The sequence below is a fragment of the Ailuropoda melanoleuca genome, chromosome 7 (assembly GCF_002007445.2).
Source record: "Ailuropoda melanoleuca isolate Jingjing chromosome 7, ASM200744v2, whole genome shotgun sequence".
In the NCBI taxonomy this organism is placed as follows: Eukaryota; Metazoa; Chordata; class Mammalia; order Carnivora; family Ursidae; genus Ailuropoda; species Ailuropoda melanoleuca.
Genome location: NC_048224.1, coordinates 86,347,084 through 86,369,907, shown reverse-complemented (window position 1 = coordinate 86,369,907; position 22,824 = coordinate 86,347,084). Strand labels below are relative to the sequence as shown.

General features: G+C 37.0%; 1 protein-coding gene across 1 annotated transcript in view; it reads left to right on the top strand.

The window, feature by feature from the left end:
• Nucleotides 1–22,824, top strand: part of GTF2F2 (general transcription factor IIF subunit 2) — a 148,457-nt gene that overhangs the window by 117,918 nt on the left and 7,715 nt on the right. Inside the window, exons 6-7 of the mRNA XM_002914964.4 lie at nt 38–137; nt 11,698–11,841. Of these exons, the coding sequence (XP_002915010.1) occupies nt 38–137; nt 11,698–11,841 (244 nt within the window). The remainder of the gene's footprint in view (nt 1–37; nt 138–11,697; nt 11,842–22,824) is intronic.

Genomic DNA, 22,824 nt, shown 5'->3' with positions numbered 1-22,824 from the left:
ATAAGTAAGTTTGTTAATAATGCCTTCTATTTTTCAGATTGCAAATAGAAGAATCTTCCAAACCTGTAAGGCTGTCACAACAACTGGACAAAGTTGTGACAACCAATTATAAACCTGTTGCTAATCATCAGTACAATGTAAGTCTTCATGTCTTTATTCTTTTCTATATCGTTGACTCTTAGGTTTTAAAAGGACCTTAGTCACACACCTGCTGTTAAGTGCTTGAGTTATCTAGACTCAGTAAGGAATATGATTTACCAAGCGTGGAGAAGATGTTCACTCTGTATCCTAAGTTAAACAATGAGAAGAAGGCAACCACTGTTCAAACTACTCTTGATAAATTTTTCAAAGAAATAAAACACTTCATTTTTCAATGTTTTTAATGTTTTAAATTACAATGTCCTTAGTAAGTATTAGTTTTAATATTTTTTTCATTTTTCCATACCTTTATAACTGAGAATTTTTAATGTATTGGCTAGAAATTTTTTAAGTCTGGAACAACAGTAATTTTTCCCATTGATTATTAAGATTGCGTTGCATAGTTTCAACTTCCATGGGCATTTTTATGGTCTCACCATGCAAAGTGAGGACTGCCTGTATATGTTTAAACCATTTTTATTGAAGTACATCTTGCATGTACTATATATATTAAAATATACAATACACACATATATACATATTATGTGCCAGGCACTGTTCTGAGTGCTTCATATGATGCATTTAGTCTTCATACCTACCCTATGAAGTAGCTACTACTATTATCTTCATTTTACAGATGAAGTAACTAAGACAACGAGAGGTTAGCTTACTTGAGGTCACAGAGCCAGTAATTAACCAATCCAACTGTTGAGCCCAGGTAGTCTGGTTTCGGAACCATGCTCTTAATTAACCACTATGCTATGTTGGTGCAGGTCATTAGAAATACTGAAAGAGCTGAGGATTTTGGGTCTTGAAATACCTGTAATGTAAGGAAAAATGTGATGATTTTCTGGAAATACAGTGAAACCTGAATTAAGTCAAGTAACAATTAACAGTTGCTTTCTTGTGTCCTACACTGTTGCTTATTAGATACAATGTTTAGGAAGAAATAATCCCTTTTTAAGACTGGCCTTGAGTATCCAGATTTAGGTGTCACAGATTAGTATTTATCAAACCACTACTTTACAATATTTGAGTTTCTTATGGTTATTTAACAAGAAAAGTAGCAAATGCCTACAGAGCCAAGCAGGCATCTTTGGTGAGCAGAGTGCTGAAATTTAAGAAGGTAAAATGGAAGAAACTATGATGAACTGGAGTGCACATGCCCCTTCTTAAAAACATTCAGATTTTTTAAATTGCTGTGTATTTAAATAAAGCAAATCAAAGTTCATTTGCATCCAGCCATATTTTTATTTTACAGCCTCTGGTTATGCTTTCGGGGAAACGTAAACTATAGAAGAGGACAGGCTGAATAAGTGTCAGATAATCCAAGAGGGGTATTTATATGTTGTCTGTTGATTGAGACACATAGATAAAAGTCTACCTTTTGGCTTCTTCTTTATCACAGTAAGGACAAGAAAGACCATACTTCCATAAACTATAAAGAGATAAAACCTTTCTGGAGAGGTTTGGTAATTTGTGTCAAAAGCACTATAAAGAATATATCCTTGGGGTGCCTGGGTGGCGCAGCGGTTAAGCGTCTGCCTTTGGCTCAGGGCGTGATCCCGGCGTTGTGGGATCGAGCCCCACATCAGGCTCCTCCGCTATGAGCCTGCTTCTTCCTCTCCCACTCCCCCTGCTTGTGTTCCCTCTCTCGCTGGCTGTCTCTGTCGAATAAATAAATAAAATCTTAAAAAAAAAAAAAAAGAATATATCCTTGACTCAACAGTCTTGTATCTAAGAACGTGTCACAGGAAGATAAGGGCTCAAAGGTAGATATACAGTAGTGTTTCTCTGTTGTTTAAAACAGGCAAAGATTGGAAACAAATGTCCAAAATTAAGATTAAATACTTTAATGGTCATTATTTTTGGATGATAGGAGCTGGAATGATTTTATCCTAATTTTCTTCTTTATAAAGCCTTTTTGAATTGTTGGAATCATCATAGTGAGTATGTATTTTCGAATGGTTACAGTGGGCAGTGAAGCTTTTTTGTTGGAATAAGAAAAGTAAGAAAGCTAGGAAAGAGTGTGAGTACTGGACCGTGATGAGCCCCTACTACCATTGATGAGGCAAAAGGAAAATCGATCTTGGGTCAAGCAAAGCTGGCACTTTCCTAGTATCACAGTTCATATTCTTAGTAATATTGGCACTATATCCAGTTGGCGGGTATAGAAGACAGATTCCAAATTTCATATTTTTAGGATGTTTTTATATGTTTTTTCTTTTTACTACTAAAGCAAGTTTGAATACGTTGTATTCTGAACTCCGTGTTAGGATGTACTGCTATAGCATCCACGTTAAAGATTTTTTTAACATTAAGTGGCAGTTCATGGTATCAACCTTTGTTAAGGTGGTCATTGCATCAGTGAGTCATTATACTAATGTAGTTATTAGCAATGAGCCATATAGTAATCTTTGGAAAGATTTTGTTTTCATAAAAATAAAGATTGACTATAATCTATCATATTACATTATTTGAATGTTTCGTCAATTTTTTCCACCATGGGAGTGTATCAGATTGAATGGAGGCACCTGCATAGTTTTTAAAAACATATTCAATAATATAGTATAATATCAACTATACAAAGAGTATAAAGCTTTTATTTTTATCAGAAGGAGACTTTAATTTTTCTAAAAGATTGAGAAACATAATTCAATGAGAATGACTAAGGGGTTACATAATCAAGATGGTCTATAAAAATTTTAAATCCAATATAATGTTGAAATGTTTTCAAAGTTTTACCAGGTGAAATATATAAACATAAGCCTGGTATTTCACTGTAACAGTTGAGATTCCTTGAATATAATTTTTAGGATAAATGTAAGGAAAAATTTTCTACAAAAATTGAAAGAGGAGGTAGAAAATGGCATATATATATTTGTAAAACTATATCCCTGCATTTGATCAGAAAGAACCCACCTTGCGTTTACCCCCAAAGCCTTTTCCACCCACCTATGGCACATAAATAAATTCATATATACAGTTGACCCTTGAACAATGCGGGGGTTAGGGTCACTGACCTCCCGTCCCCTTACACACACACACACACACACACACACACAGTCCAATCCATGTATAACTTTTGACTCCCCCCAAAACTTAACTTGATTGGAAGCCTTTCTGGTAATATAAACAATCAATTAACACATATTTTAAATGTTATATGTATTATATACTATATTCTTACAATAAAGTAAGCTAGAGAAAAGAAAATGCTGTTACAAAAATAATTCTCTTCTACAAGGAAAAGAAAATACATTTACAACATTGTATTGTGTTTATTGAAAAAAAAAATCTACCCTGGGGCAATAAACTGAAAAAATCCACACAGTGCAAACCTGTGTTGTTCAAGGGTCAACTGTATGTGAAATATATGTGTAATCATCTCTTGATATCTGAACTCCCACTTTGTACATGGAGCTCTTCTAAGCATTAAATTCAGATTTATCTCTTTAGGTCACAGACTATCTGGGATGTAATACCTACCATACTTGCCATTCAGAAAGCATTTTTTTAGAATGCTCCTTCCATGAAGCTTGGCCCAGAAAATTCTTGCCTTACCTATTGGATATGACCTGTTAGGTTTCTCTGTAAGTGGTTTTCTTCTTCCTTAAATCTTCGTTACATTTCTGAAACTACTGGTTCATGTAGGTCCGCATTTTCCAAAGCAAGTTTTGAAACACTAATCTTGGGGCACCTGGGTGGCTCAGTCAGTTAAGCATCTGCCTTCAGCTCAGGTCATGATCCTGGGGTTCTGGGCTCCCTGCTTAGTGGGAAGTATGCTTTTCCCTCTGCCTCCCCCTGCTTGTGTGTTCATGCTCGCTCTCTCTTTCTCGCTCTCTCACTCCCTCTCAAATAAATAAAATCTTTTAAAGAAAGAAAAAGAAACACCAATCTTGTGAGAGTCTTTTTGAAAAAAGAAGTTATGTGAAAAGATTATGTGTTAAAAGAACTTGTAGATTCTGATTGTATCCTCTTCAAAATGGACACTTTATTGAAATTGGGGACCTTGAAAATTGTTTAATCCTATATTTTGCAAACGTTTGAACATTAAATTCCCCTTCCCCCATCCTTTGGAGTAGTAAAAGCAAACTTTGGGAAATAATGGGTTGTCAAAGTAGGATTTATAGGAGGCACCATGGGGTGGGGAATATTGGAACTTGTATTCACCTTGTTTTTCACGTAATAAAAGAAAGAAATTGAGCTTTAGAAATATTGTATGGATTGACCTTAGCACCCTATGCAGTCCCTCTGCTAGTCAGCCATTTTCAGCAGAAGAGTAGAAATTTTGCAACACGGACGGATTGACATTGGTACTTCCAATGTTTGGTACCTCACGTTTTCATTTGCCTTCAGCTTTTTAGGTTTGGTGCTAAATTCAGAGGTTTATAGATTATAGTACCTATTATTAGCTAAATTCAATCTTAAAAAAAATGAACAAATGGTTTTAAAGTTTCCTGCAAAGAAACTGTAAAGATAATATATTAGTAAAGCAAATATATGTGAACAAGAAAGTGGAAAAACTGACACTTCTATTCTAAAATGACCTCTTTATCAGTCATAGTGTGAGATAGAAACAGTGATGATGTAATCCGATGTGACAAGTACTCTTGGCCCTTCCAAAAAGGAAATTAGCAATCATTTTAAATGTGGCTTGTCATTCCCCGTCTTTAGTGATGATTCAGTTAGCGTCTATTGTGGAAACAAAAACAACTCTAGATTTTCAAGCAGAAAGGGATTTAACGTAGGGAATTGGTTACAAATGCTTTACGAATACAAAATGGAAGGGCTGGAGAGGGGGATTGGTTACCAGAGATAAGGAAGCTGCTGCTGCTGGAGGTGTACAGAACGCACACAAAAAGAAAAAAAATCTCCCTTCCTCCTATTTTCATTCTCCCATTGGCAGAACCCCAGCTGGAAACCAGCTAGGAAGGGAGTCTTAGAAATTTAGCCTGTAGGTCCCCTGTTGCTGGCATCACCAAGGCCTGGAGCTGAAGGCTTATTGAAGATAACTGACATAATGACCCTTAACCTTCGTGTGTGTTGGACTTTAAGTCATATTAGCTATTGCTGGTACAGAGCTACTACAGTTTGCAATTCACTTAAAAAACTAAGCATCCAGAATGTGAAGCAGATTGCTGTATTTTGAGAACAAAACCAAAACGTATTTTGTAATTTTGACAAATTAAAACTTACCCTTAAAATAATGTTTTATTTTCATTTCATCTCTTTAATTTTTTTGTGTGTGCTTTAAAATATCCATGCATATTAATACAGAAGTACCTTTTGGCAGTTTACAAATTGATACACATCGAGTTAGCTGATATGTGAGATTGCTTCCAGCTCCCTCCCTTTCCGATTGCAAGTAAAGGTGCTTCTGTATGTGGTTTTTTGGCGCTGTGGACATCATCATCTAGCATGTGTAAATTTCACAGCATTCTCATGTGTAGCCTACACTCCTAGGACTTTTCTCGTAAGGAATTCTGTCTTCTATTATCTAGATAGTGTTTGTCAGTGTTAGCTATACTCTAGAATACCCTGGGAAGCTTTTTAAAAAGAAAAATAACCTCCAGAGATTGATTTTAATTGATCTGTGGAAGCCAGCTCTCTTAAAAATTTTCAAGTTCCCGGGGCGCCTGGGTGGCACAGCGGTTAAGCGTCTGCCTTCGGCTCAGGGCGTGATCCCGGCGTTATGGGATCGAGCCCCACATCAGGCTCTTCTGCTATGAGCCTGCTTCTTCCTCTCCCACTCCCCCTGCTTGTGTTCCCTCTCTCGCTGGCTGTCTCTATCTCTGTGGAATAAATAAATAAAATCTTTAAAAAAAAAAATTTTCAAGTTCCCTGGGTAATTGTAACGTGCAGCCACTGACTCAGAGATGGGAACTTCATAGTTCTGTCTGCCATCTTGTTGGGGGTAGGGGCAAAAATGATACCTGAGAGGAGACCAAGAAGTCTTTTTCCATGAAACCTAAGGTTTTTAAAAAGAACTCATATTTTATTGTCTTTATCATCCTCTCTTTCCCCCAGCTTTAAAAAAGATTTCTCTTCCCCTTCTTTTACCTGGCAAGAACTCTTGGTCAGAAAGTGATAGTGAATTCTAAGAGCTTAATTAGAAAATTATTGTTGGAGGGAGTCAGATGATTACATAAAATCTTCAGGTAACTGTTTTTATGCACACTCTGTTTCCTCCAGTGTGGCAACCAACTTTGGTCTTCAGAATGAAGGTTGTTGGGTTTGTTTTTGTTGTTGTGGTTTTGTTTTGTTTTGTTTTGTCTTTTTAAAGATTTTATTTATTTATTTATTTATTTGACACAGAGAGACAGGCAGCGAGAGAGGGAACACAAGCAGGGGGAGTGGGAGAGGAAGAAGCAGGCTCTCAGCAGAGGAGCCTGATGTGGGGCTCGATCCCAGAACGCCAGGATCACGCCCTGAGCCGAAGGCAGATGCTTAACCGCTGTGCCACCCAGGCGCCCCTGGTTTTGGTTTTTTAGTTATGCGTATAAATTCAGAATTTTGCTCAATGGGTAATAAATGCCTACAGAACTATATCATAAAGGCTTTTCAGCAGTATTTGCCTAGTATTAGTACTGTCCATTTGTCCAGTTTTGTCCAATTTGTTCATTTGAATTTACACACCAAGAACTCAGTGACTCTAAGGAATTAATTTCCTCCCAAAAGATAACAACACACTAGGCAGAAATAGAAGCATTAGGGGTGAGGAGGACCTTTTGTAAGAATTTAAATGCAAACCATGATATTCAAGGCTGTCATGCTCCCTTCAAAAGTTAAAAGCTTCCACAAGGACTGCCTTGACAACGCAATCAAAGTATTTCTGCAAACAACAATCTAGAAATTTACAGACATCTGTATTACAATATTTTAATTGGCGGTGGGTGGCTTTTATAATTTTAGTCAGTGATTAAGGTTTCAGTAATGATGGTTGAATATCTCTATACCACCCCACAATGGATTTTCAACATCTAGTTGCATTTTAGTCTTGAATAATTTCTTTTCTGTTGTAAAAGAAAAATTAATTGTGTATGATAGATTTTTTTTGGATTGTAAAATTTTTAATTGGAGACTAAATTTAAAGTCCTTTCTGAATTGACAATTATTTCTATCCAGCTGATTATGCAGTTGATCTATGGTCACTGGGGCAGATATAATAGCGGTAATTAAAATTCACATAATAGCCATTTCTAGTCCAGTAACTATCCCACTAATATTTTGTGGTGGCTGCTAACAAGTGAGATATGTGACTGTTTTGAGTAGCATCATTTTCTTACCATGCTGGTGCACCACTACAAAACAAAACGCCTAAGGGAAAAGAGCGAAAAAGAGAAGAAATAACATTATCGCAACACTGTAGTCTTCTCCTTAATAGACTAGTTCATATCATTTGTAGTTTATTTGTAGAATTAATTTTATCAGTAGTGCAATATTATAAGTACAATATTAAGATGACCATTTCTATACTGTTTAGTTTTAAAAAAGAAAAGCTACCTCAGAACTTTAGTTTTGTCCTGAGTATGAGGTTAGTCATTAGTAATTTAATGACCAATTTTACATAGTTATGCATTTATACATATGTGTGTGTGTGTTTAATTTTAATTTTACATATATCCATTGGACCTACTTGCTACTACAGAGCAGAATTTAGAGTATGAGTCTGCCTTGGACATTATCAAAAAAGATTTAATGCTATACTATAAAAAATTTTGTTTTAAAACAGTCTTTTCTGTGGGTTATCCTGCAGTATGGGCCCTGAGGACATTAAATTTTGCCATTTGCCTTTTGCTTTTAAATAAGTGTAGAATTAAATTTCTAGTACTTTACTTTCTTTAATAAGGGATCGTATTGCCAATTTGTTGTTGCTCTTATTATTTCATACTGGGTTTTCAGATTATACTTTTAAATGTTTTTATTCCACTAATCAAAAGTAAAGTTAGGTTGCACTGCCCCCAGGTATCGAGTCATCAACAGACACAGTTAACACAGAACATTTCTAGTCTGCTTTCCCCCAAATCTAAAGTAGGAAAGCACCAATGTTGAATACAGTAATTTTGAGATTGAAGTAAAGTTCCTTTCCAACTCATTCTAAATTCTTACTTTTGATTCAGGCCCTCTTGGATCTGGCATGTGGCTCTGGGATTGGGACAACTTGGTAACACTTAGAAGGCTTTTGGCTTTTCTTTCCAGTACCAATTAGAGTGTATGCCCTCTCTGAAGTGGGCCATCTGGCTTTATCAGCAGATTTCTTTATAGATCTCCCTCAATTTTTGGTGGGGTTTCAGTCAAAATTGACAGCATCATAAGTCAAAATGCATTTAATACACCTAACCTACCAGAACACCATAGCTTAGACTAATCTACCTGAAACGTGGTTAAGAATATTTACATTAGCCTGCATTTGGGCAAAATCAGTGAACACCAAGCCCCTTCCATAGTGAAGTGTTGAAGATCTCATGTAATGTACTGAGTACTGTTGTGAAAGTAGTAAAACAGAATAGTTTTAAGTTTGGTGATAGCATGGCTGACCGGGGAGCTCCAGCTGGCTGCTGCCACGTAGCACCGCGAGAGAGGATTGTACAGCATATTGCTAGCCCGGGAAAGGATCCAGATTCAAAAATCAAATTATGATTTCTACTGCATGCATATTGCTTTCACACCATCATAAAGCTGAAAAATCCTAAATCGAACCATTGGAAGTTAGGGATCCTCTGTATTTGAAAACATTTTTCCTATTAATCTTCCTAGCTTCTCCAAGCATTTCACACAAGGAAGAGTCTACAAAGGGTGGAAGCTGAATATACCATCGGTTCTCTTTACTGTTTCCTGAATTTAACTCTTCCTCCTTCCCTCAGCATAAAGTAAAGCTGGAACGGGAGGACACGCAAAGTATCATACAACTGTGGCTTCATGCAGAGCACAAAAGCCTAATACTGGACCTTTGCGAGGTCCTCACTTCCTTTGTATTATTTTTCTTGAGGACCTGTGGCCTCTGGCCCACATTCCACTTAAGCGTGTTGGAAGGCTGTAGGCTTTCCTCACCCTTCCTTAATCTGATTCTGTCTCCCTTTATTTTTCTAGATCCAGGTTAAGTTTTTCTTATGCCACACCAGACTAGAGTAAAGGATTACAATAACTTCATCTCCTGGTCCAAACTGTTCTCTCTTTCTCTCTTTTTTAGCAGTCACCTTTTCTAGATTGTTCATCTTAATGCAAAACACGAAACTATTCAAATGAGTTGCAACAGTGGAAAGAAGTTTCAGGATGCAAACTAAGTACAGTCGTAAACAGCAAATATATATATTTTAGATATTGGTCAGCAAAGCAGGGTTTAAAATATTAATCCTTTAAGGCATTGCATGATATTTCTCTATTTAATCCAAACACCCTCCTCCTTGGATTTGTGGGTCTTGTCCTGCCCTGTCATGCTTACTTTCTCCCTGATGTAGCTGTTCTCTTCTCTCCTTCTTTTTCTTTCTTTTTTTTTTTTTTTAAAGTAAGTTCCACTGCTAACATGGGGCTTGAACTGATGACCCCAGGATCAGGGGTCATACACACTACCAGCTGAGCCAGCCAGGCACCCCACTTCTATCCTTCTTTTGACCCTAAAGAGAGAAAATTCTTGAATGCACCTCAGGTCCATCCCTTTTAGTCATCTCTTCAGCCTCCTTTCTCACTGAATTGGAATAGCCACTCTACTTTTGCCTTTGTACTTAAATGCATGTTTTCGTCTGTATTTCCATCTTCCCCACATTGGGAAGACTTGGATTTTCTCTTTGGTCATGCGTTGCTCTGGTCTGTCTCCTCTTCAGCCTTGCTTCTAGCTCTTCTACTCACTCTGGTCTTTTCTAATAAATCCCCTGTCGCTGTCTATAGTTGTTTCTGTCATGCTTTTGCCACCCAGAGAGTCTTGAGTCTGGCCACATTCCTCCCCAACAACACAGCCCTTTGCCATGCATTTGCATCTTTCTCAGCATCAACTTGTCCAAAGGTGATTCTGTGCTCTGCTATTGCTGTATTTAAAATGTGTGCACACACACACACACACACACACACACACACACACACCACGTTTTTCTTAACCATTTTTCTATTGATGGACTCTTAAGTTGACCCATATCTTGGCTATTGTAAATAATGCTGCAATAAACATAGAGATGCATATATTTTTTTTGATTTGGTGTTTTCATTTTCTTTGGATAAATAACCAGTAGTGGAATTATTGGATCATATGGTTTCTATTTTTAATTTTGAGGAACCTCCATGCTGTTTTTCACAGCGTACTAATTTACATTCCCACCAACAATGCATGAGAGTTCCCTTTTCTCCACATGCTTGCCAACAGTTGTTATTTCTTGCCTTTTTGATTTTAGCCATTCTGACAGGTATAAGGTGATATCTCATTGTGGTTTTAGTTTGTATTTCGCTGATGATTAGTGATGTTGAGCATCTTTTCTCGTGTTTGTTGGCCATGTGTTTGTTTTTGGAGTAATGTCTACTCCTGTCCCCTTCCCATTTTTTTAATGAGATTGGGGTGGGGGTTTTTTGGTGTTAAGTTGAAAAAATTCTTTATATATTTTGGATACTAACTCCTTATTGGATATATAATTTGCAGATATCTTCTCCCATTCAGTAGGTTGCCTAATAAAATGTAATTTTTTTTTTCCAAATGGTCAAATCTCTGGATCAAATCTCTCTTTTAGGGCCACTGCTTTCAAACTGGGGTGCATAAAGGCATACAAAACTACAGGACAAACATACCACTTGCTCCTAGAGTGTCACTTTTATTTGGATGAGAGATATTTTATTTTTGTATTACAAATAAAGGTGTATTAATGCAGGTGAATTTAGAGTTCACATGAATTTTTAAGATAAAATGGGATTTTGGAAAAACAGTTTGCTTGTACCTGAGTACTAAGTATGTATTTACCCTTTTCTGTTAGTAAGCTTACTTCATGTTATGGGAGAAGAAACAAACTCAAGGTCACACGGGGTCAGGAGGAGAAAATGCTTCACTGCCCACGTTCTTTTCCTTTTACCAGTGCTTCTCAAACTTTGCATTTCCTATAGAATCTCTTCTATAATCTGCCCACCTTTTAATTCCCTGCCTATCCGGAAAAACCTCAATTTTGAAAGATGTTGCCTACCAAACTACATCTGTTAAAGAAACTATTTTACGTATTTGGGGTAATCAAAAACAAAAACTGCAAGTTGGACTTTCTGATCAACATGACCTAATCAGTAGCCACACTGAATTGTTCTAATTTGGCAAACGAAGGCTGTTTGGGGGCAAATGGAGACATTGTATAAAGCCTTAGAAAAGAATGAAGGCAGTTTATGGGCAGGCTTTAATACCTTCGTAGATCCTTCAGGGTCTGAGGAACCCTGGGAGCAGTGAAGACCCAGGTTCTCAACCCTCTGCTCTTTAATCTGCTGCCTTGCGACTTGAAATTAATCATTTTTGGGGGTGACTAAAAAGAGAATGCCTGTATTTTAGAGTGAGCATGTTGGATTGATGCCTTTATTACTTTTGCTGTTTGCACCTAGATTGAATATGAAAGGAAAAAGAAAGAAGATGGAAAACGAGCTCGAGCTGATAAACAACATGTTTTAGACATGCTATTTTCGGCATTTGAGAAACATCAATATTATAATCTTAAGGACTTGGTGGACATCACAAAACAGCCTGTGGTATGTATTTGCTCACATTGATCCTTTAAATATATCCTGCTTCATTTAGATGATGTTACCGAAGAGAAGGGTATCTCATATGAAGTAGTTCACACCCACCTATGCTAATGTCGGGGTTTATTTTCAACACTCAGAAAAGATGTCTTAATATTGATCATTAACATTAAGCCTGAAGTCTTTGTTTATATCATTTCTAGTTTTTATTCCCCTAGCTCCCTCCAAAAAACATTCAACTTCTTTTGTTTATTTGAAAATGTGCCCCCTAAAAGAACCATATTCTTTTAAGAGTCATACTGATCTGTCAAGATGAGGGTGTTTATCCCTGTCTGGTGGGCTATTCTCTAATGGATTTTTTTTTTTTTTTTTAAATCAGAATGTACCTAGCACTAGCATTAGGTCCTGTTCAACTTGAGCTGGACTGCCCCACAGTGCTTGTTGAGATTGTGGTTGGGTTGGCCTTTTCTCCATTTTTAAGGAAAAATTTAATAAATCAGTGTTTTAGAAAATTTATGCTTGTTCTATAGATAATTTTTGTCCCTGCTCCAGACTTTTGTGCCTATTTGCTAACAATCTGTTATTTCTAATCCGTTTAAAATACTGGTAACAAATAAGGAATCCACATCCCTTTTCTCCAATTGCCAAGTCGCATTTCCTTCCATTAAACTTTCTTAACCTAACATTAGCAAAGCAGCGAATTGAATTATAACAGTATTTATTTACAGGGTTTTAAAAAATTAAATGGAGGGGCGCCTGGGTGGCACAGCGGTTAAGCGTCTGCCTTCAGCTCAGGGCGTGATCCCGGCGTTATGGGATCGAGCCCCACATCAGGCTCTTCCGCTATGAGCCTGCTTCTTCCTCTCCCACTCCCCCTGCTTGTGTTCCCTCTCTCGCTGGCTGTCTCTATCTCTGTCAAATAAATAAAAAAATCTTTAAAAAAAAAAATAAAAAAAATAAATAAATAAAAAATTAAATGGGATTTCTTTTATTTTCTGTCCTTTTATCTAGTTTTCATTATCATTTTTCCACTTTGCTAATATATTCAGGAATATTGTCAGTTCTAACTCCCCCATTTATTTCCTTAAGAATATGTAACATAATAGCCAGTTTTAAAAAACATTTTAACATAACCAAATAACAGTGTATTAAAGAGTTTACTGTGGGGCGCCTGGGTGGCACAGCGGTTAAGCGTCTGCCTTCGGCTCAGGGCATGATCCCGGCGTTATGGGATCGAGCCCCACATCGGGCTCCTTTGCTGGGAGCCTGCTTCTTCCTCTCCCACTCCCCCTGCTTGTGTTCCCTCTCTCGCTGGCTGTCTCTATCTCTGTCGAATAAATAAATAAAATCTTAAAAAAAAAAAAAAGAGTTTACTGTGTTTTTTCTGATTTATTCAAAGCTTTAGGAAATGATTTATGAGACCTCAGTATTGATTGCACAGTTTCCCACTTCTGCAGGAATTTCTTTACTGTTATACTTTTTAATTAAGAAATTAAATTCCAAAAGATCTAAATACTTTTTTTAGTAGAGAAGAGCCAAGTGCTCATGCTGCAGTTTTATCAGCTCCTCTTAATGACTTACTCTCCTCAGTATCAAAGCCTTAAAAACAGCCTTTCAAACTATAACCAAAAAAAAGAGAAAGAAATAAAATAATTCATTAGGTAAGCCGTGTTTTTTCTGCTTTTAATGAAGTTTATCCTTGTGAATGTAAACTTCATATATATTATGTATATGAGAAATATATATATATATATATATATATATATATATATATGAGAAAAGGCCCTCTGGAAACTGAATGCAAACAATATATTCTTACGGAAGAAAACACACACAAAAATTAGATACGGGAAAATAAGTATTTGTAGAAGGGACATTCAGATGATATTAGAGAAAGCAATTTCTTTGCTTTCCAGTTCCTTAACATGGAACAACATTGTTTTTAAAGTTCACTCATTTTATATGAAAGGAAAGGGATAACTAGTATTTCTCTCAACTTTGGTTTTTCAGATAATTTTATGTAGAGGTACTCACTGAATCTCCCAAAATAGAACTTCTTAACTCGTAGTCAGTAGATGGGTTTTATGAAACCCAGTAATCTCCTGAATATGTGCAAAAATATGTGGGTTTTTCTGGGGAGCAGATCCATAGTTAATATCAGATTCTCATAGAGGGTCTGGGAACCTCAAGGAGCTTGTGAACCACTAATCTACAAACTAAATTATTTTATAATAGTCTTATTATTTAGAGACTAAATTGCCTCAGCAAACATAAGGTTCTTGAAGACAGGGTTGTGTATTAGTCATATCCTTAAATATTTATACACTCTACAACATAAGCGTAGTAGAAATTCAGTAAATATTAGAGGAATTGATTTGAATAAAAGGAAATGGCCCCATCTTCAGTATCCAAGGACTACCATGTTTTACTCCGATGGATTCAACAACAGGCCTCATGTCATTTATGGCAGGAGAGGGGGACAGAAAGTCAGTCTCAAGGAAGTGTGGAATGACAGGGTTACAGTTATCTCCCCCTAGAGGAGGGGGCAAGAAGTGGTCCTCATGGGTTCAGTTCTGCCATTTACCTACCCCATTGGGATCTGAGAAACTTCCTTCCATTCCTAAAATCAAGGGAATTGGACTGGATAATTGTTGTGCTCCCTTCCAACCCTAAATCTGTGATTCTCTCCCTCCCCTATTTCATCTCCTCTCCACCTCCCTCTTGTATTTAAATTGAATTGACAGACCTCACCTAGAAAGTAGCCCAAGGCCAGCTCTCCTCCATGTAGGTAACTATCCCCTTTAAAACATTCACAGGACGTAAGTGAGTCTGTACTCATGGTCATTAGTACACCCTTACTAATCTGATTTTAATCTGAGCAATCCCAGGAGAATGAAGGAGAGTAGAGCATGAAGATCAGTGATCCAGGAAAGGGGCTTCTTCTTGGTATGATGGAAAGAGCAGTGGTTTTGGAGTAATGGGATCTCAGTTCAAGTCCCAGCCCTGCCATTTAGACAAATAGTTCTGGACAAAGTATTTACATACATTTAATGTTTAATACAAACAAATTTTTGAGCCCCCTTGTAAAAGAAAAAGAGATCTTGTTTGTATTAAACACTTCTTTAGTGTATGCATTTAATGACTTTCTCTCATTTTCTGATGGTCCCCAGTGCCCCCTTTGATAATAGATTTCTAACCATGAAGTCTATCACTTTAACACATTCTCTTTGTCATTAACATGACTACTATACTCTTAAGTTACCATCTGCTTTCTGACCTTTAGAATGTCATTTTTTTAAAAAGATTTCATTTATTAGAACAAGAGTGAGAGCATGAGCAGGAGAAGGAGGGAGACGGAGGAGCAGACTCCCCACTGAGCAAGGAGCCCAATGAGGGTCTGGATCCCAGGATCCTGGGATCATGACCCAAGCCGAAGGCAGACGCTTAACCGACTGAGGCACCCAGGCGCCCCTTGAGTGTCATTTTTGGCACATTCTGAATGAACCTGTGGTATTATTTTTGTTTTTGCAGTTCTTTCCTCTCTGTATTCTTCCTAAAAACCTTCACTGCTGTAAGCAAAATTACTGATCAGAGAAACTGTCCTTATGGGCAGACTTTTTCTCTCATTGGTCGTCAGTATGTGACTTGCATAAACAATCAAGGAGTTAAAGTTACTTATTAAGGGCAAATAAGCCAATTTTAAAAGGCCAAGCTCTGATAACTTATGTGAAGTCAGAAACATGGTACCCCTTAAAAGGGCTGTTTTTATATGGTTTAAAATTGGGCTTTTAAGCCCTCCTTAATGTGAAATACTAGAAGAAGCCCATTATTTTTCCCCTACAGTCTTTGATCTTTCACCTTGAATTTGTTATGTGTAGTCTTTATATTTTATTATATCTTTAAAATAGAAGCTTACACAGCATTTCCTTCAAAATTTAAATCCTTTGAAACTTTATCTTATTGCTCCCTTTGAAACACCAAACTGCCAAGACCACTTTGAGCCCTGACACCCTGTTCTCTAGCATAACAGCCATTTCCAGTGTTCCCTGAACCACATCTTTCTGCTAAAAGTATCATTGAAAATTAGCCCCGGTTATAAGTGAACCCCTAATCTCCTTGTGCTGTATCCACCCAATTTCCAGGCACGATCCAGGGAAGTTTATATTTAATTATTGATGATCCCTTCTAAATCAACAGTCCCCAATCGTGTGAGTCCCGGAGACCATTGCTTAATTCAAATATATAATCAAGCAACTTGCACGTTTTTTATTAAAGTAAGTTCAAATTAACGGGAAAAACTGGGCAAAGATTCGGATGGCTTTGACTTTGAAGCAATTAGTGCCCATACTTCAAGTTCCTCAGCACTAAATAATGCTCAGTAGGTAGTTTTATTTGCACATAGTGGTCTTTCAATAAACAAAGCCATTGCAGCAATAAGGCAGTATTAACCTAATGCTGAGGATTTGTTTCCAGATAGACTTAAATAAAGGCATGAGTAGAAGTAATTTAAGCAAAATTTGGCTTCAGTAAGATAAAAGAAGATAGGCTTTTTTAAAGGATAAAATGGCTAGACTGACCTACTGAATATTTCTTCTGTCAAAAAACAATTTTATTGATAAGTGTATGATGTTATAGGGGTGTCTGGCTGGCTCATTTGGTGGAGCATGTGACTCTTGATCTTGGGGTCATGAGTTTAAGCCCTATGTTGGGCATAGAGCTTACTTAAAAAAAAAATACGCAAAGTTTGTGCTATTACAGATCTGTGAATTTGTTGAGACTCTTTCAGTTGCAGAGAATAGAAATTCAACTCAAACTAGCTTAAACAAAAATAAGGTTTGTCGTGGGGCGCCTGGATGGTGTCCGACTCTTGACTTTGGTCAGGTCATGATCTCAGGGTTATAAGATTGAGCCCCATATCGGGCTCTGTGCTGAATGTGGAACCCACTTGAGATTCTCTCTCTCTCTCCCCCTCCCTCCCCACTCTGTCTCTTAAAAAAGAAAAAATAGAATTTATTGGCTCATGTAGCAGGAAGTTCAGGAATGCATCTAGCTTTAGCCATGACTAGATCCAGCTACTAATATTATTTAGTTAGACCTGTCCCTTCCCATCATTCCGCATCTCTCCTCATTATTTTTTCTTGTGTGTTGTCTTTACTCTTAGGCTGGATCTTGCCGTGTGGTAGCCAAAATGACCTCCTCAGACACCTCACAGCTAGCAACCCCTAAGCATAAAGTGAATATTTGCCCTGATAAAATCCCTAGGGAAGATTTTAATTGAGCTGGTAGGGGTTGGTATGGCCATTCCTGAACCAAGAAGTTGGGGTTAGGGGTACTCTGCCAGGCAGGGCCTACTGCCTTTCCCACCTTTGTGCTATGTCGCCTGGTATGGAGTTAGCATCTAGTCAGTATTAGTCATTTTATTGTTATCTCAAATTTTGTATGTTCAGAACAGAACTCCGATGTCTCTTCCCATCCAAAGACTTCCCCAGCTTCCCCATTTCAGTAAGTGACACCATCATTCCCTAAATTGTTCCAGCCAGATAATTGTGTTCCTGTTTCCTCTTCATGACATATATATTACAAATTTATGATACGTATATATCATATAAATTATATACATATATCTCTGTGTGTGCATGAGTATATCTGACTCAGGATACTCCCAAAGAAGGAGTTGCCCAGTGACTTGACCCCACTTGTGCTGACTTCAGTCTAGGAATATCTCTTACCGCATTGCCTCTTCTGTATTGACACATGTGCGTGTGTATGTAGGCAAGCAAGGAAAATATTTTTCTTTTTTCTTTTTTTTTTTTAAATTTTATTTATTTATTTGACAGAGAGAGAGAGAGCCAGCGAGAGAGGGAACACAAGCAGGGGGAGTGGGAGAGGAAGAAGCAGGCTCACAGCGGAGGAGCCTGATGTGGGGCCCGATCCCACAATGCCAGGATCACGCCCTGAGCCGAAGGCAGACACTTAACCGCTGTGCCACCCAGGCGCCCCAGGAAAATATTTTTCTGACAATAGGAACCACTTTTTAATAGGAAAAAACAACAACAACAACAACAACAACAAAAAACTGTCTCTCTCAGCAGGCTTTCTCCTTAAGAATTATCATTGGGGCCCCTGGGTGGCACAGTCCGTTAAGCATCTGACTCTTGATTTCTGCTCAAGTTATGATCTCAGGGTCATGGGATCGAGCCCCAAGTTGGGCTCTGTGCTCATGCAGAATCTGCTTGAGATTTTCCCTCTCCCTCTCCATCCGCCCCTCCCCCTGCTCATGCTTGCTCACTCGCTGTCTCTCTCTCAAATAAATAAATAAATAAATAAATAAATAAAATCTTTAAATTAAAAAAAAATCATCATCATTGATCTAAGCCAGGTACATAGAGAATAGGATCTTAGCTTTATCTTAGCTCATTCAGTTCCTAATCCAAAGTAAAAGTAGGCATTTTTAATGTTTGAAACTTATTCCTTAATTTACTACTTAATAAGTCGTGTTTTTATTATAATGTTTTGTTCTGACATTTTCCTTCTTTTTTTACATTTTTTCCCTGAATTCTTTATTTCCTTTCTGTTAACATATCCCTTTTAGTTCATTTTTCCTATAAATGGAAGTTTTTATTTTTGTATCATCTTATTTTTGTATCATTTTGAATGATACTAGTAAAAAAAAACCCCACCAATTTCTCACAGAGCATATTAATGACAGCCTTTTGTGAGACTTCTGTTTTAAAGAATAATTATTTGCTAATTAATGATGTAGAACCTGATTTATTGTTAAGCTTTAGAATATGAAATGTCATACTAAAATAAATTAACTATTTGAATTGTATTGAATGTAAATGGATGAAATTTAAACACATGAAAATTTAATACATACCCGTAGAAGATTTTAATAATAGATCCGTTGAGTTTATTATAATAACATTTCCTCCTTTAACTTACATGTTATATTTCACCTTCTTTTTCGCCCTTTTTTTTTTTTTTTTACCATATTTCTGAATGTGGTAAAATTTGATGTGAATTTACTAACATAACCAATTGGGTCCAGATTTTACATGAAATACTATGTAGATGAAAGCAATATTTAACATAAGCACCCAGTAAAGAAAGTTGGGCATTTATTTATATACAAAGTTTACATAGAATTTATTCTTTAAGATTTTATTTTTTTATTTGAGAGAGAGAGAGAAGGAACACAAGCAGGGGAGGGGCAGAGAGGGAGAGAGAGAAACAGACTCCATCCTAAGCGCGGAGCTTTAAGTGGCCTACTCCCAGGACCCTGTGATCATGACCTGAGTTGGAAATCAGATACTTAACTGACTGAGTCACCCAGGAACCCCAGAATTTTTAATTAAGCAGTTGGCCACAAAATTATATTTAATCTGAAAAATGTCATTAGTTATAAAATCTTCTTCCCTACCCTTCTAGCATCATCTGAAGAAAGGTTAAAGTAAGTTTTAAGCTTATTAACCACCTTCTGATTTATTTGGTCCCTGAACAAGTTAGAAGGACTTGTGTTTAGGCTTGCCACCCTTATGGAAATTATCTCAGGAAAGAGATATGCATTTTCTTTGCATTGGTCTCAGCACTAGAGAAAGCTGACTCTGTGGATTAAGATAAGTGTTCACAGCTTCCCAGTTTCTCTATCTCACCGGAGAATTGAGATACCAGAGGATATGCCTGTTGGCAGAAAACCTTGTGTCAGTTCTGTACTGCAGCTTTATAGAGACCTTCCTTCTAGAATGTCCCAGTATAAAGATATTCTAATTCCATCATATTTTCCAGTGCATATGGACTGATACACAGAGCTAGCCACTGTTTATTAGAAATATTACCATCATAACTTGGTAATAAAAAATGGTGTTTTTTTTAATGTCATATTCTATACAGACTTTATTATGGAATTTAGTTTACTTTCCAGTTTTCCAAAAACCTTTTTTAAAAAAATTATTAACATGTAATGTATTATTTGTTTCAGGGGTACAGGTCTTTGATCCATCAGTCTTACACAGTACACAGCACTCACCACAACACATATCCTCCCCAGTGTCCATCACCCAGCCACCCCATCCCCTCACCCCTTTCTGCTCCAGCAACCCTCAGTTTGTTTCCTGAGATTAAGTGTCTCTTATGGTTTGTCTGCCTCTCTGTTTTTGTCTTGTTTCATTTTTTCCTCTCTTCCCTCTATTCCTCTGCCTTGTTTCTCAAATTCCACATATCAGCGAGATCATAGGATAATTGTCTTTCTCTGATTGACTTAAAATGGTATTATCTTAATTTGTTGTAATGAGCTAGATAGGTCTTCTCCCCCCCCCCCACCACCAATTTAAAAATCTTTATTTTCAGGGGCACCTGGGTGGCTCAGTTCAGTTAAGCTCAAATAAATAAAATCTTTTTAAAAAAATAAAATCTAATATATATATGTATATGTATATATATGTGGGTTTTTTAAATTATAGGTCACAGGATTTTAGTATATTCTCAGAGATGTATGACCATCACCACAATCAATTTTAGAACATTTTCTTCACCTCAAAAAGAACCCCATACTTGTTAGCTGTCACTCCCCTTTCTCCCACCCCTACCCTAGGTGAATACTAATTTATTTTGTATCCGTGGAGATTTGCCTACTCCGGACATTTCATATACGTAGAATCATATAATATGTGTCTCTTATAACTGACTTCTTTCATTTAGGCATAACATTTTCAGATGTCATCCACATTTTGGCGCGTATCAATATTTCATTGTTTTTATTGCCAACTGGTATACTATTATAGAGAGAGATACAACATTTTGTTTATCCGTTCACTCATGGATAGACATTTGAGTTGTTTCTGCTTTTTGGCTATTATCAAGAAAGCCGCCGTAAACATTCATGTACAAGTTTTTATGTGAACATAGGTTTTTGGTGGTTTTTTGTTTTTTGTTTTTTTCTCTTGGGAGTGGAATTGCTGAGTCACCTTATAACTCTGTTTAACCTGAGGAACTAACTGCCAGGTTGTCATCAATCCTTTTTTAATCCTTAGCCATCAAAAACTTTTTTATCTACTGTTGCCCTAAGGTGTAAAACTTTACTCTCTATTCCAAATATTTTAAGGATAGATAATACTTCAGCATTGGGAGTGCTAGCTAATTTACAGAAAACTCTCTGTTGGTAAAATATATACCTATAGTCTCTTTGCTTGTCATTTAATTTCTAGCAATATTTTCAAATAGACTAATAATAACCATGCCAATTAATATCTTCTTATTTTTTGTACGTTTGGAACTATACTTCACAACAAAGACACTAATAGATAGTTGCCATGGTTCTAAATGCACAAATTCATATTTAAATTTCCTTTTTTTTTTTTTTGCTTTTTCTATTTTATTTTTTATTTAAATGCAATTTAACATATAGTGTATTATTAGTTTCAGAGGTAGAATTCAGTGATTCGTCAGTTGCAAACAACACCCAGTGCTCATTACTTCAAGGGCCTTCCTTAATGCCCATCACCCAGTTACCCCATCCCCCCTCCACCTCCCCTCCAGCAACCCTGTTTGTTCCCTGTAATTAAGAGTCTCTTATGGTTTGCCTCCCTCTCTGTTTTCATCTTATTTCATTTTTCCTTCCCTTCCCCATGTTCATCTGTTTTGTTTCTTAAATTCCACATATTTAAATTTCAAAAGGAATTTTAGTTTTTGCTACTTTGTTACATTTTGGATATTTCTGGTTATATTTTCCTAATTATAACAGTTTAAACATTAGCTATATATGTATACACTTTTCCCAGTTGAAAGCCATCATATCTCAGCCTTGGAATATCTTGCAGTATTCTAAGGTTAACTTATGTTTAGCATACAAATAAACAAATACAGGGTTTTTTGGGTTTTTTTTTTTTTTGAGATTTTATGTGCTTATTTGAGAGTGAGGGAGAGAGAGATCATGAGCAGGGGGGAGGGGTAGAGGGAGAAGCAGACTCTGCTGAGCAGGTTCCGCACGTGGGACTCATTCCCAGGGTCCTGGGATCATGACCTGAGCCGAAGGCAGATGCTTAACCAAATGAGCCACCCAGGCACCCTAAAAAAAATACAGTTTAGAAAACATCTTTAAACAAATAGTTAAATTAAAAGTTTTGGCCCAAAGGAGGTAAACTTTGTTCACCTGATATGTACGAACATGTGCATCATTTGCCAGTGCTATGCTTTTCCAGAATTTGGATTAAGCCGTAAGATAGGGCTTGTGCCTTGACCACTTCATTACCCATCATCTCTACTTCTCAGAGTTTTACAGAGGGAGGAATGCGGCCTGTGTGAGCTGAGAGGAAGATGGGGGGTGGTGAGGTCTAGTAGGAAAGTGGAGGTGAAACCAGAAGGAAAAGAGGATAAAAATACCGACATGGCCCATGTCCCAGAGAATCCTCAATGTTCCCTTCCCTATCCTGTTTGCAGTTTTCTCTATCTAGAGGAGTGAAAACATATGTTGCCTTTGTTAACAGCTTATGCCTAATGTGTAGTTTGTTTTTTTAATGAAAGAATTTTGTGCCTTGGAGCCACTAACATCTTTATCAATAAGTCCTCTGTTTTAATCACACAGCTCATTTGAAATGATACTTTGAAATTATACAGAACTGATCATGCCCCTCTTGCGTTGTTGGATCATTTTATAAAAAGCATATAATGACTTCCCTTTAGTGACTGGCATTAACCAGTGCTATCTTTGGTATAGATTGCATATAGTCTATTCAGTCCAACCTTTCTGGGGAGATTTTGTGACTAGACATCTAATAGGGTCATATTATTTGTTCACCTAAAGCACTAATAGTTGGTGATCAGCTGTTTGTCAGAGATACATGTTTTTGACCAGTTTCTAGGAATTTAGATACAATTAGTTTATTATTATATATACATTACACTTCACTGAAATTCCTGGTTTGGGAATTGGTTGGCAGACCAGTAGAGGAAAAGATGATATGAGAAATGGTGGGGGTGGAGGGAGAGAAG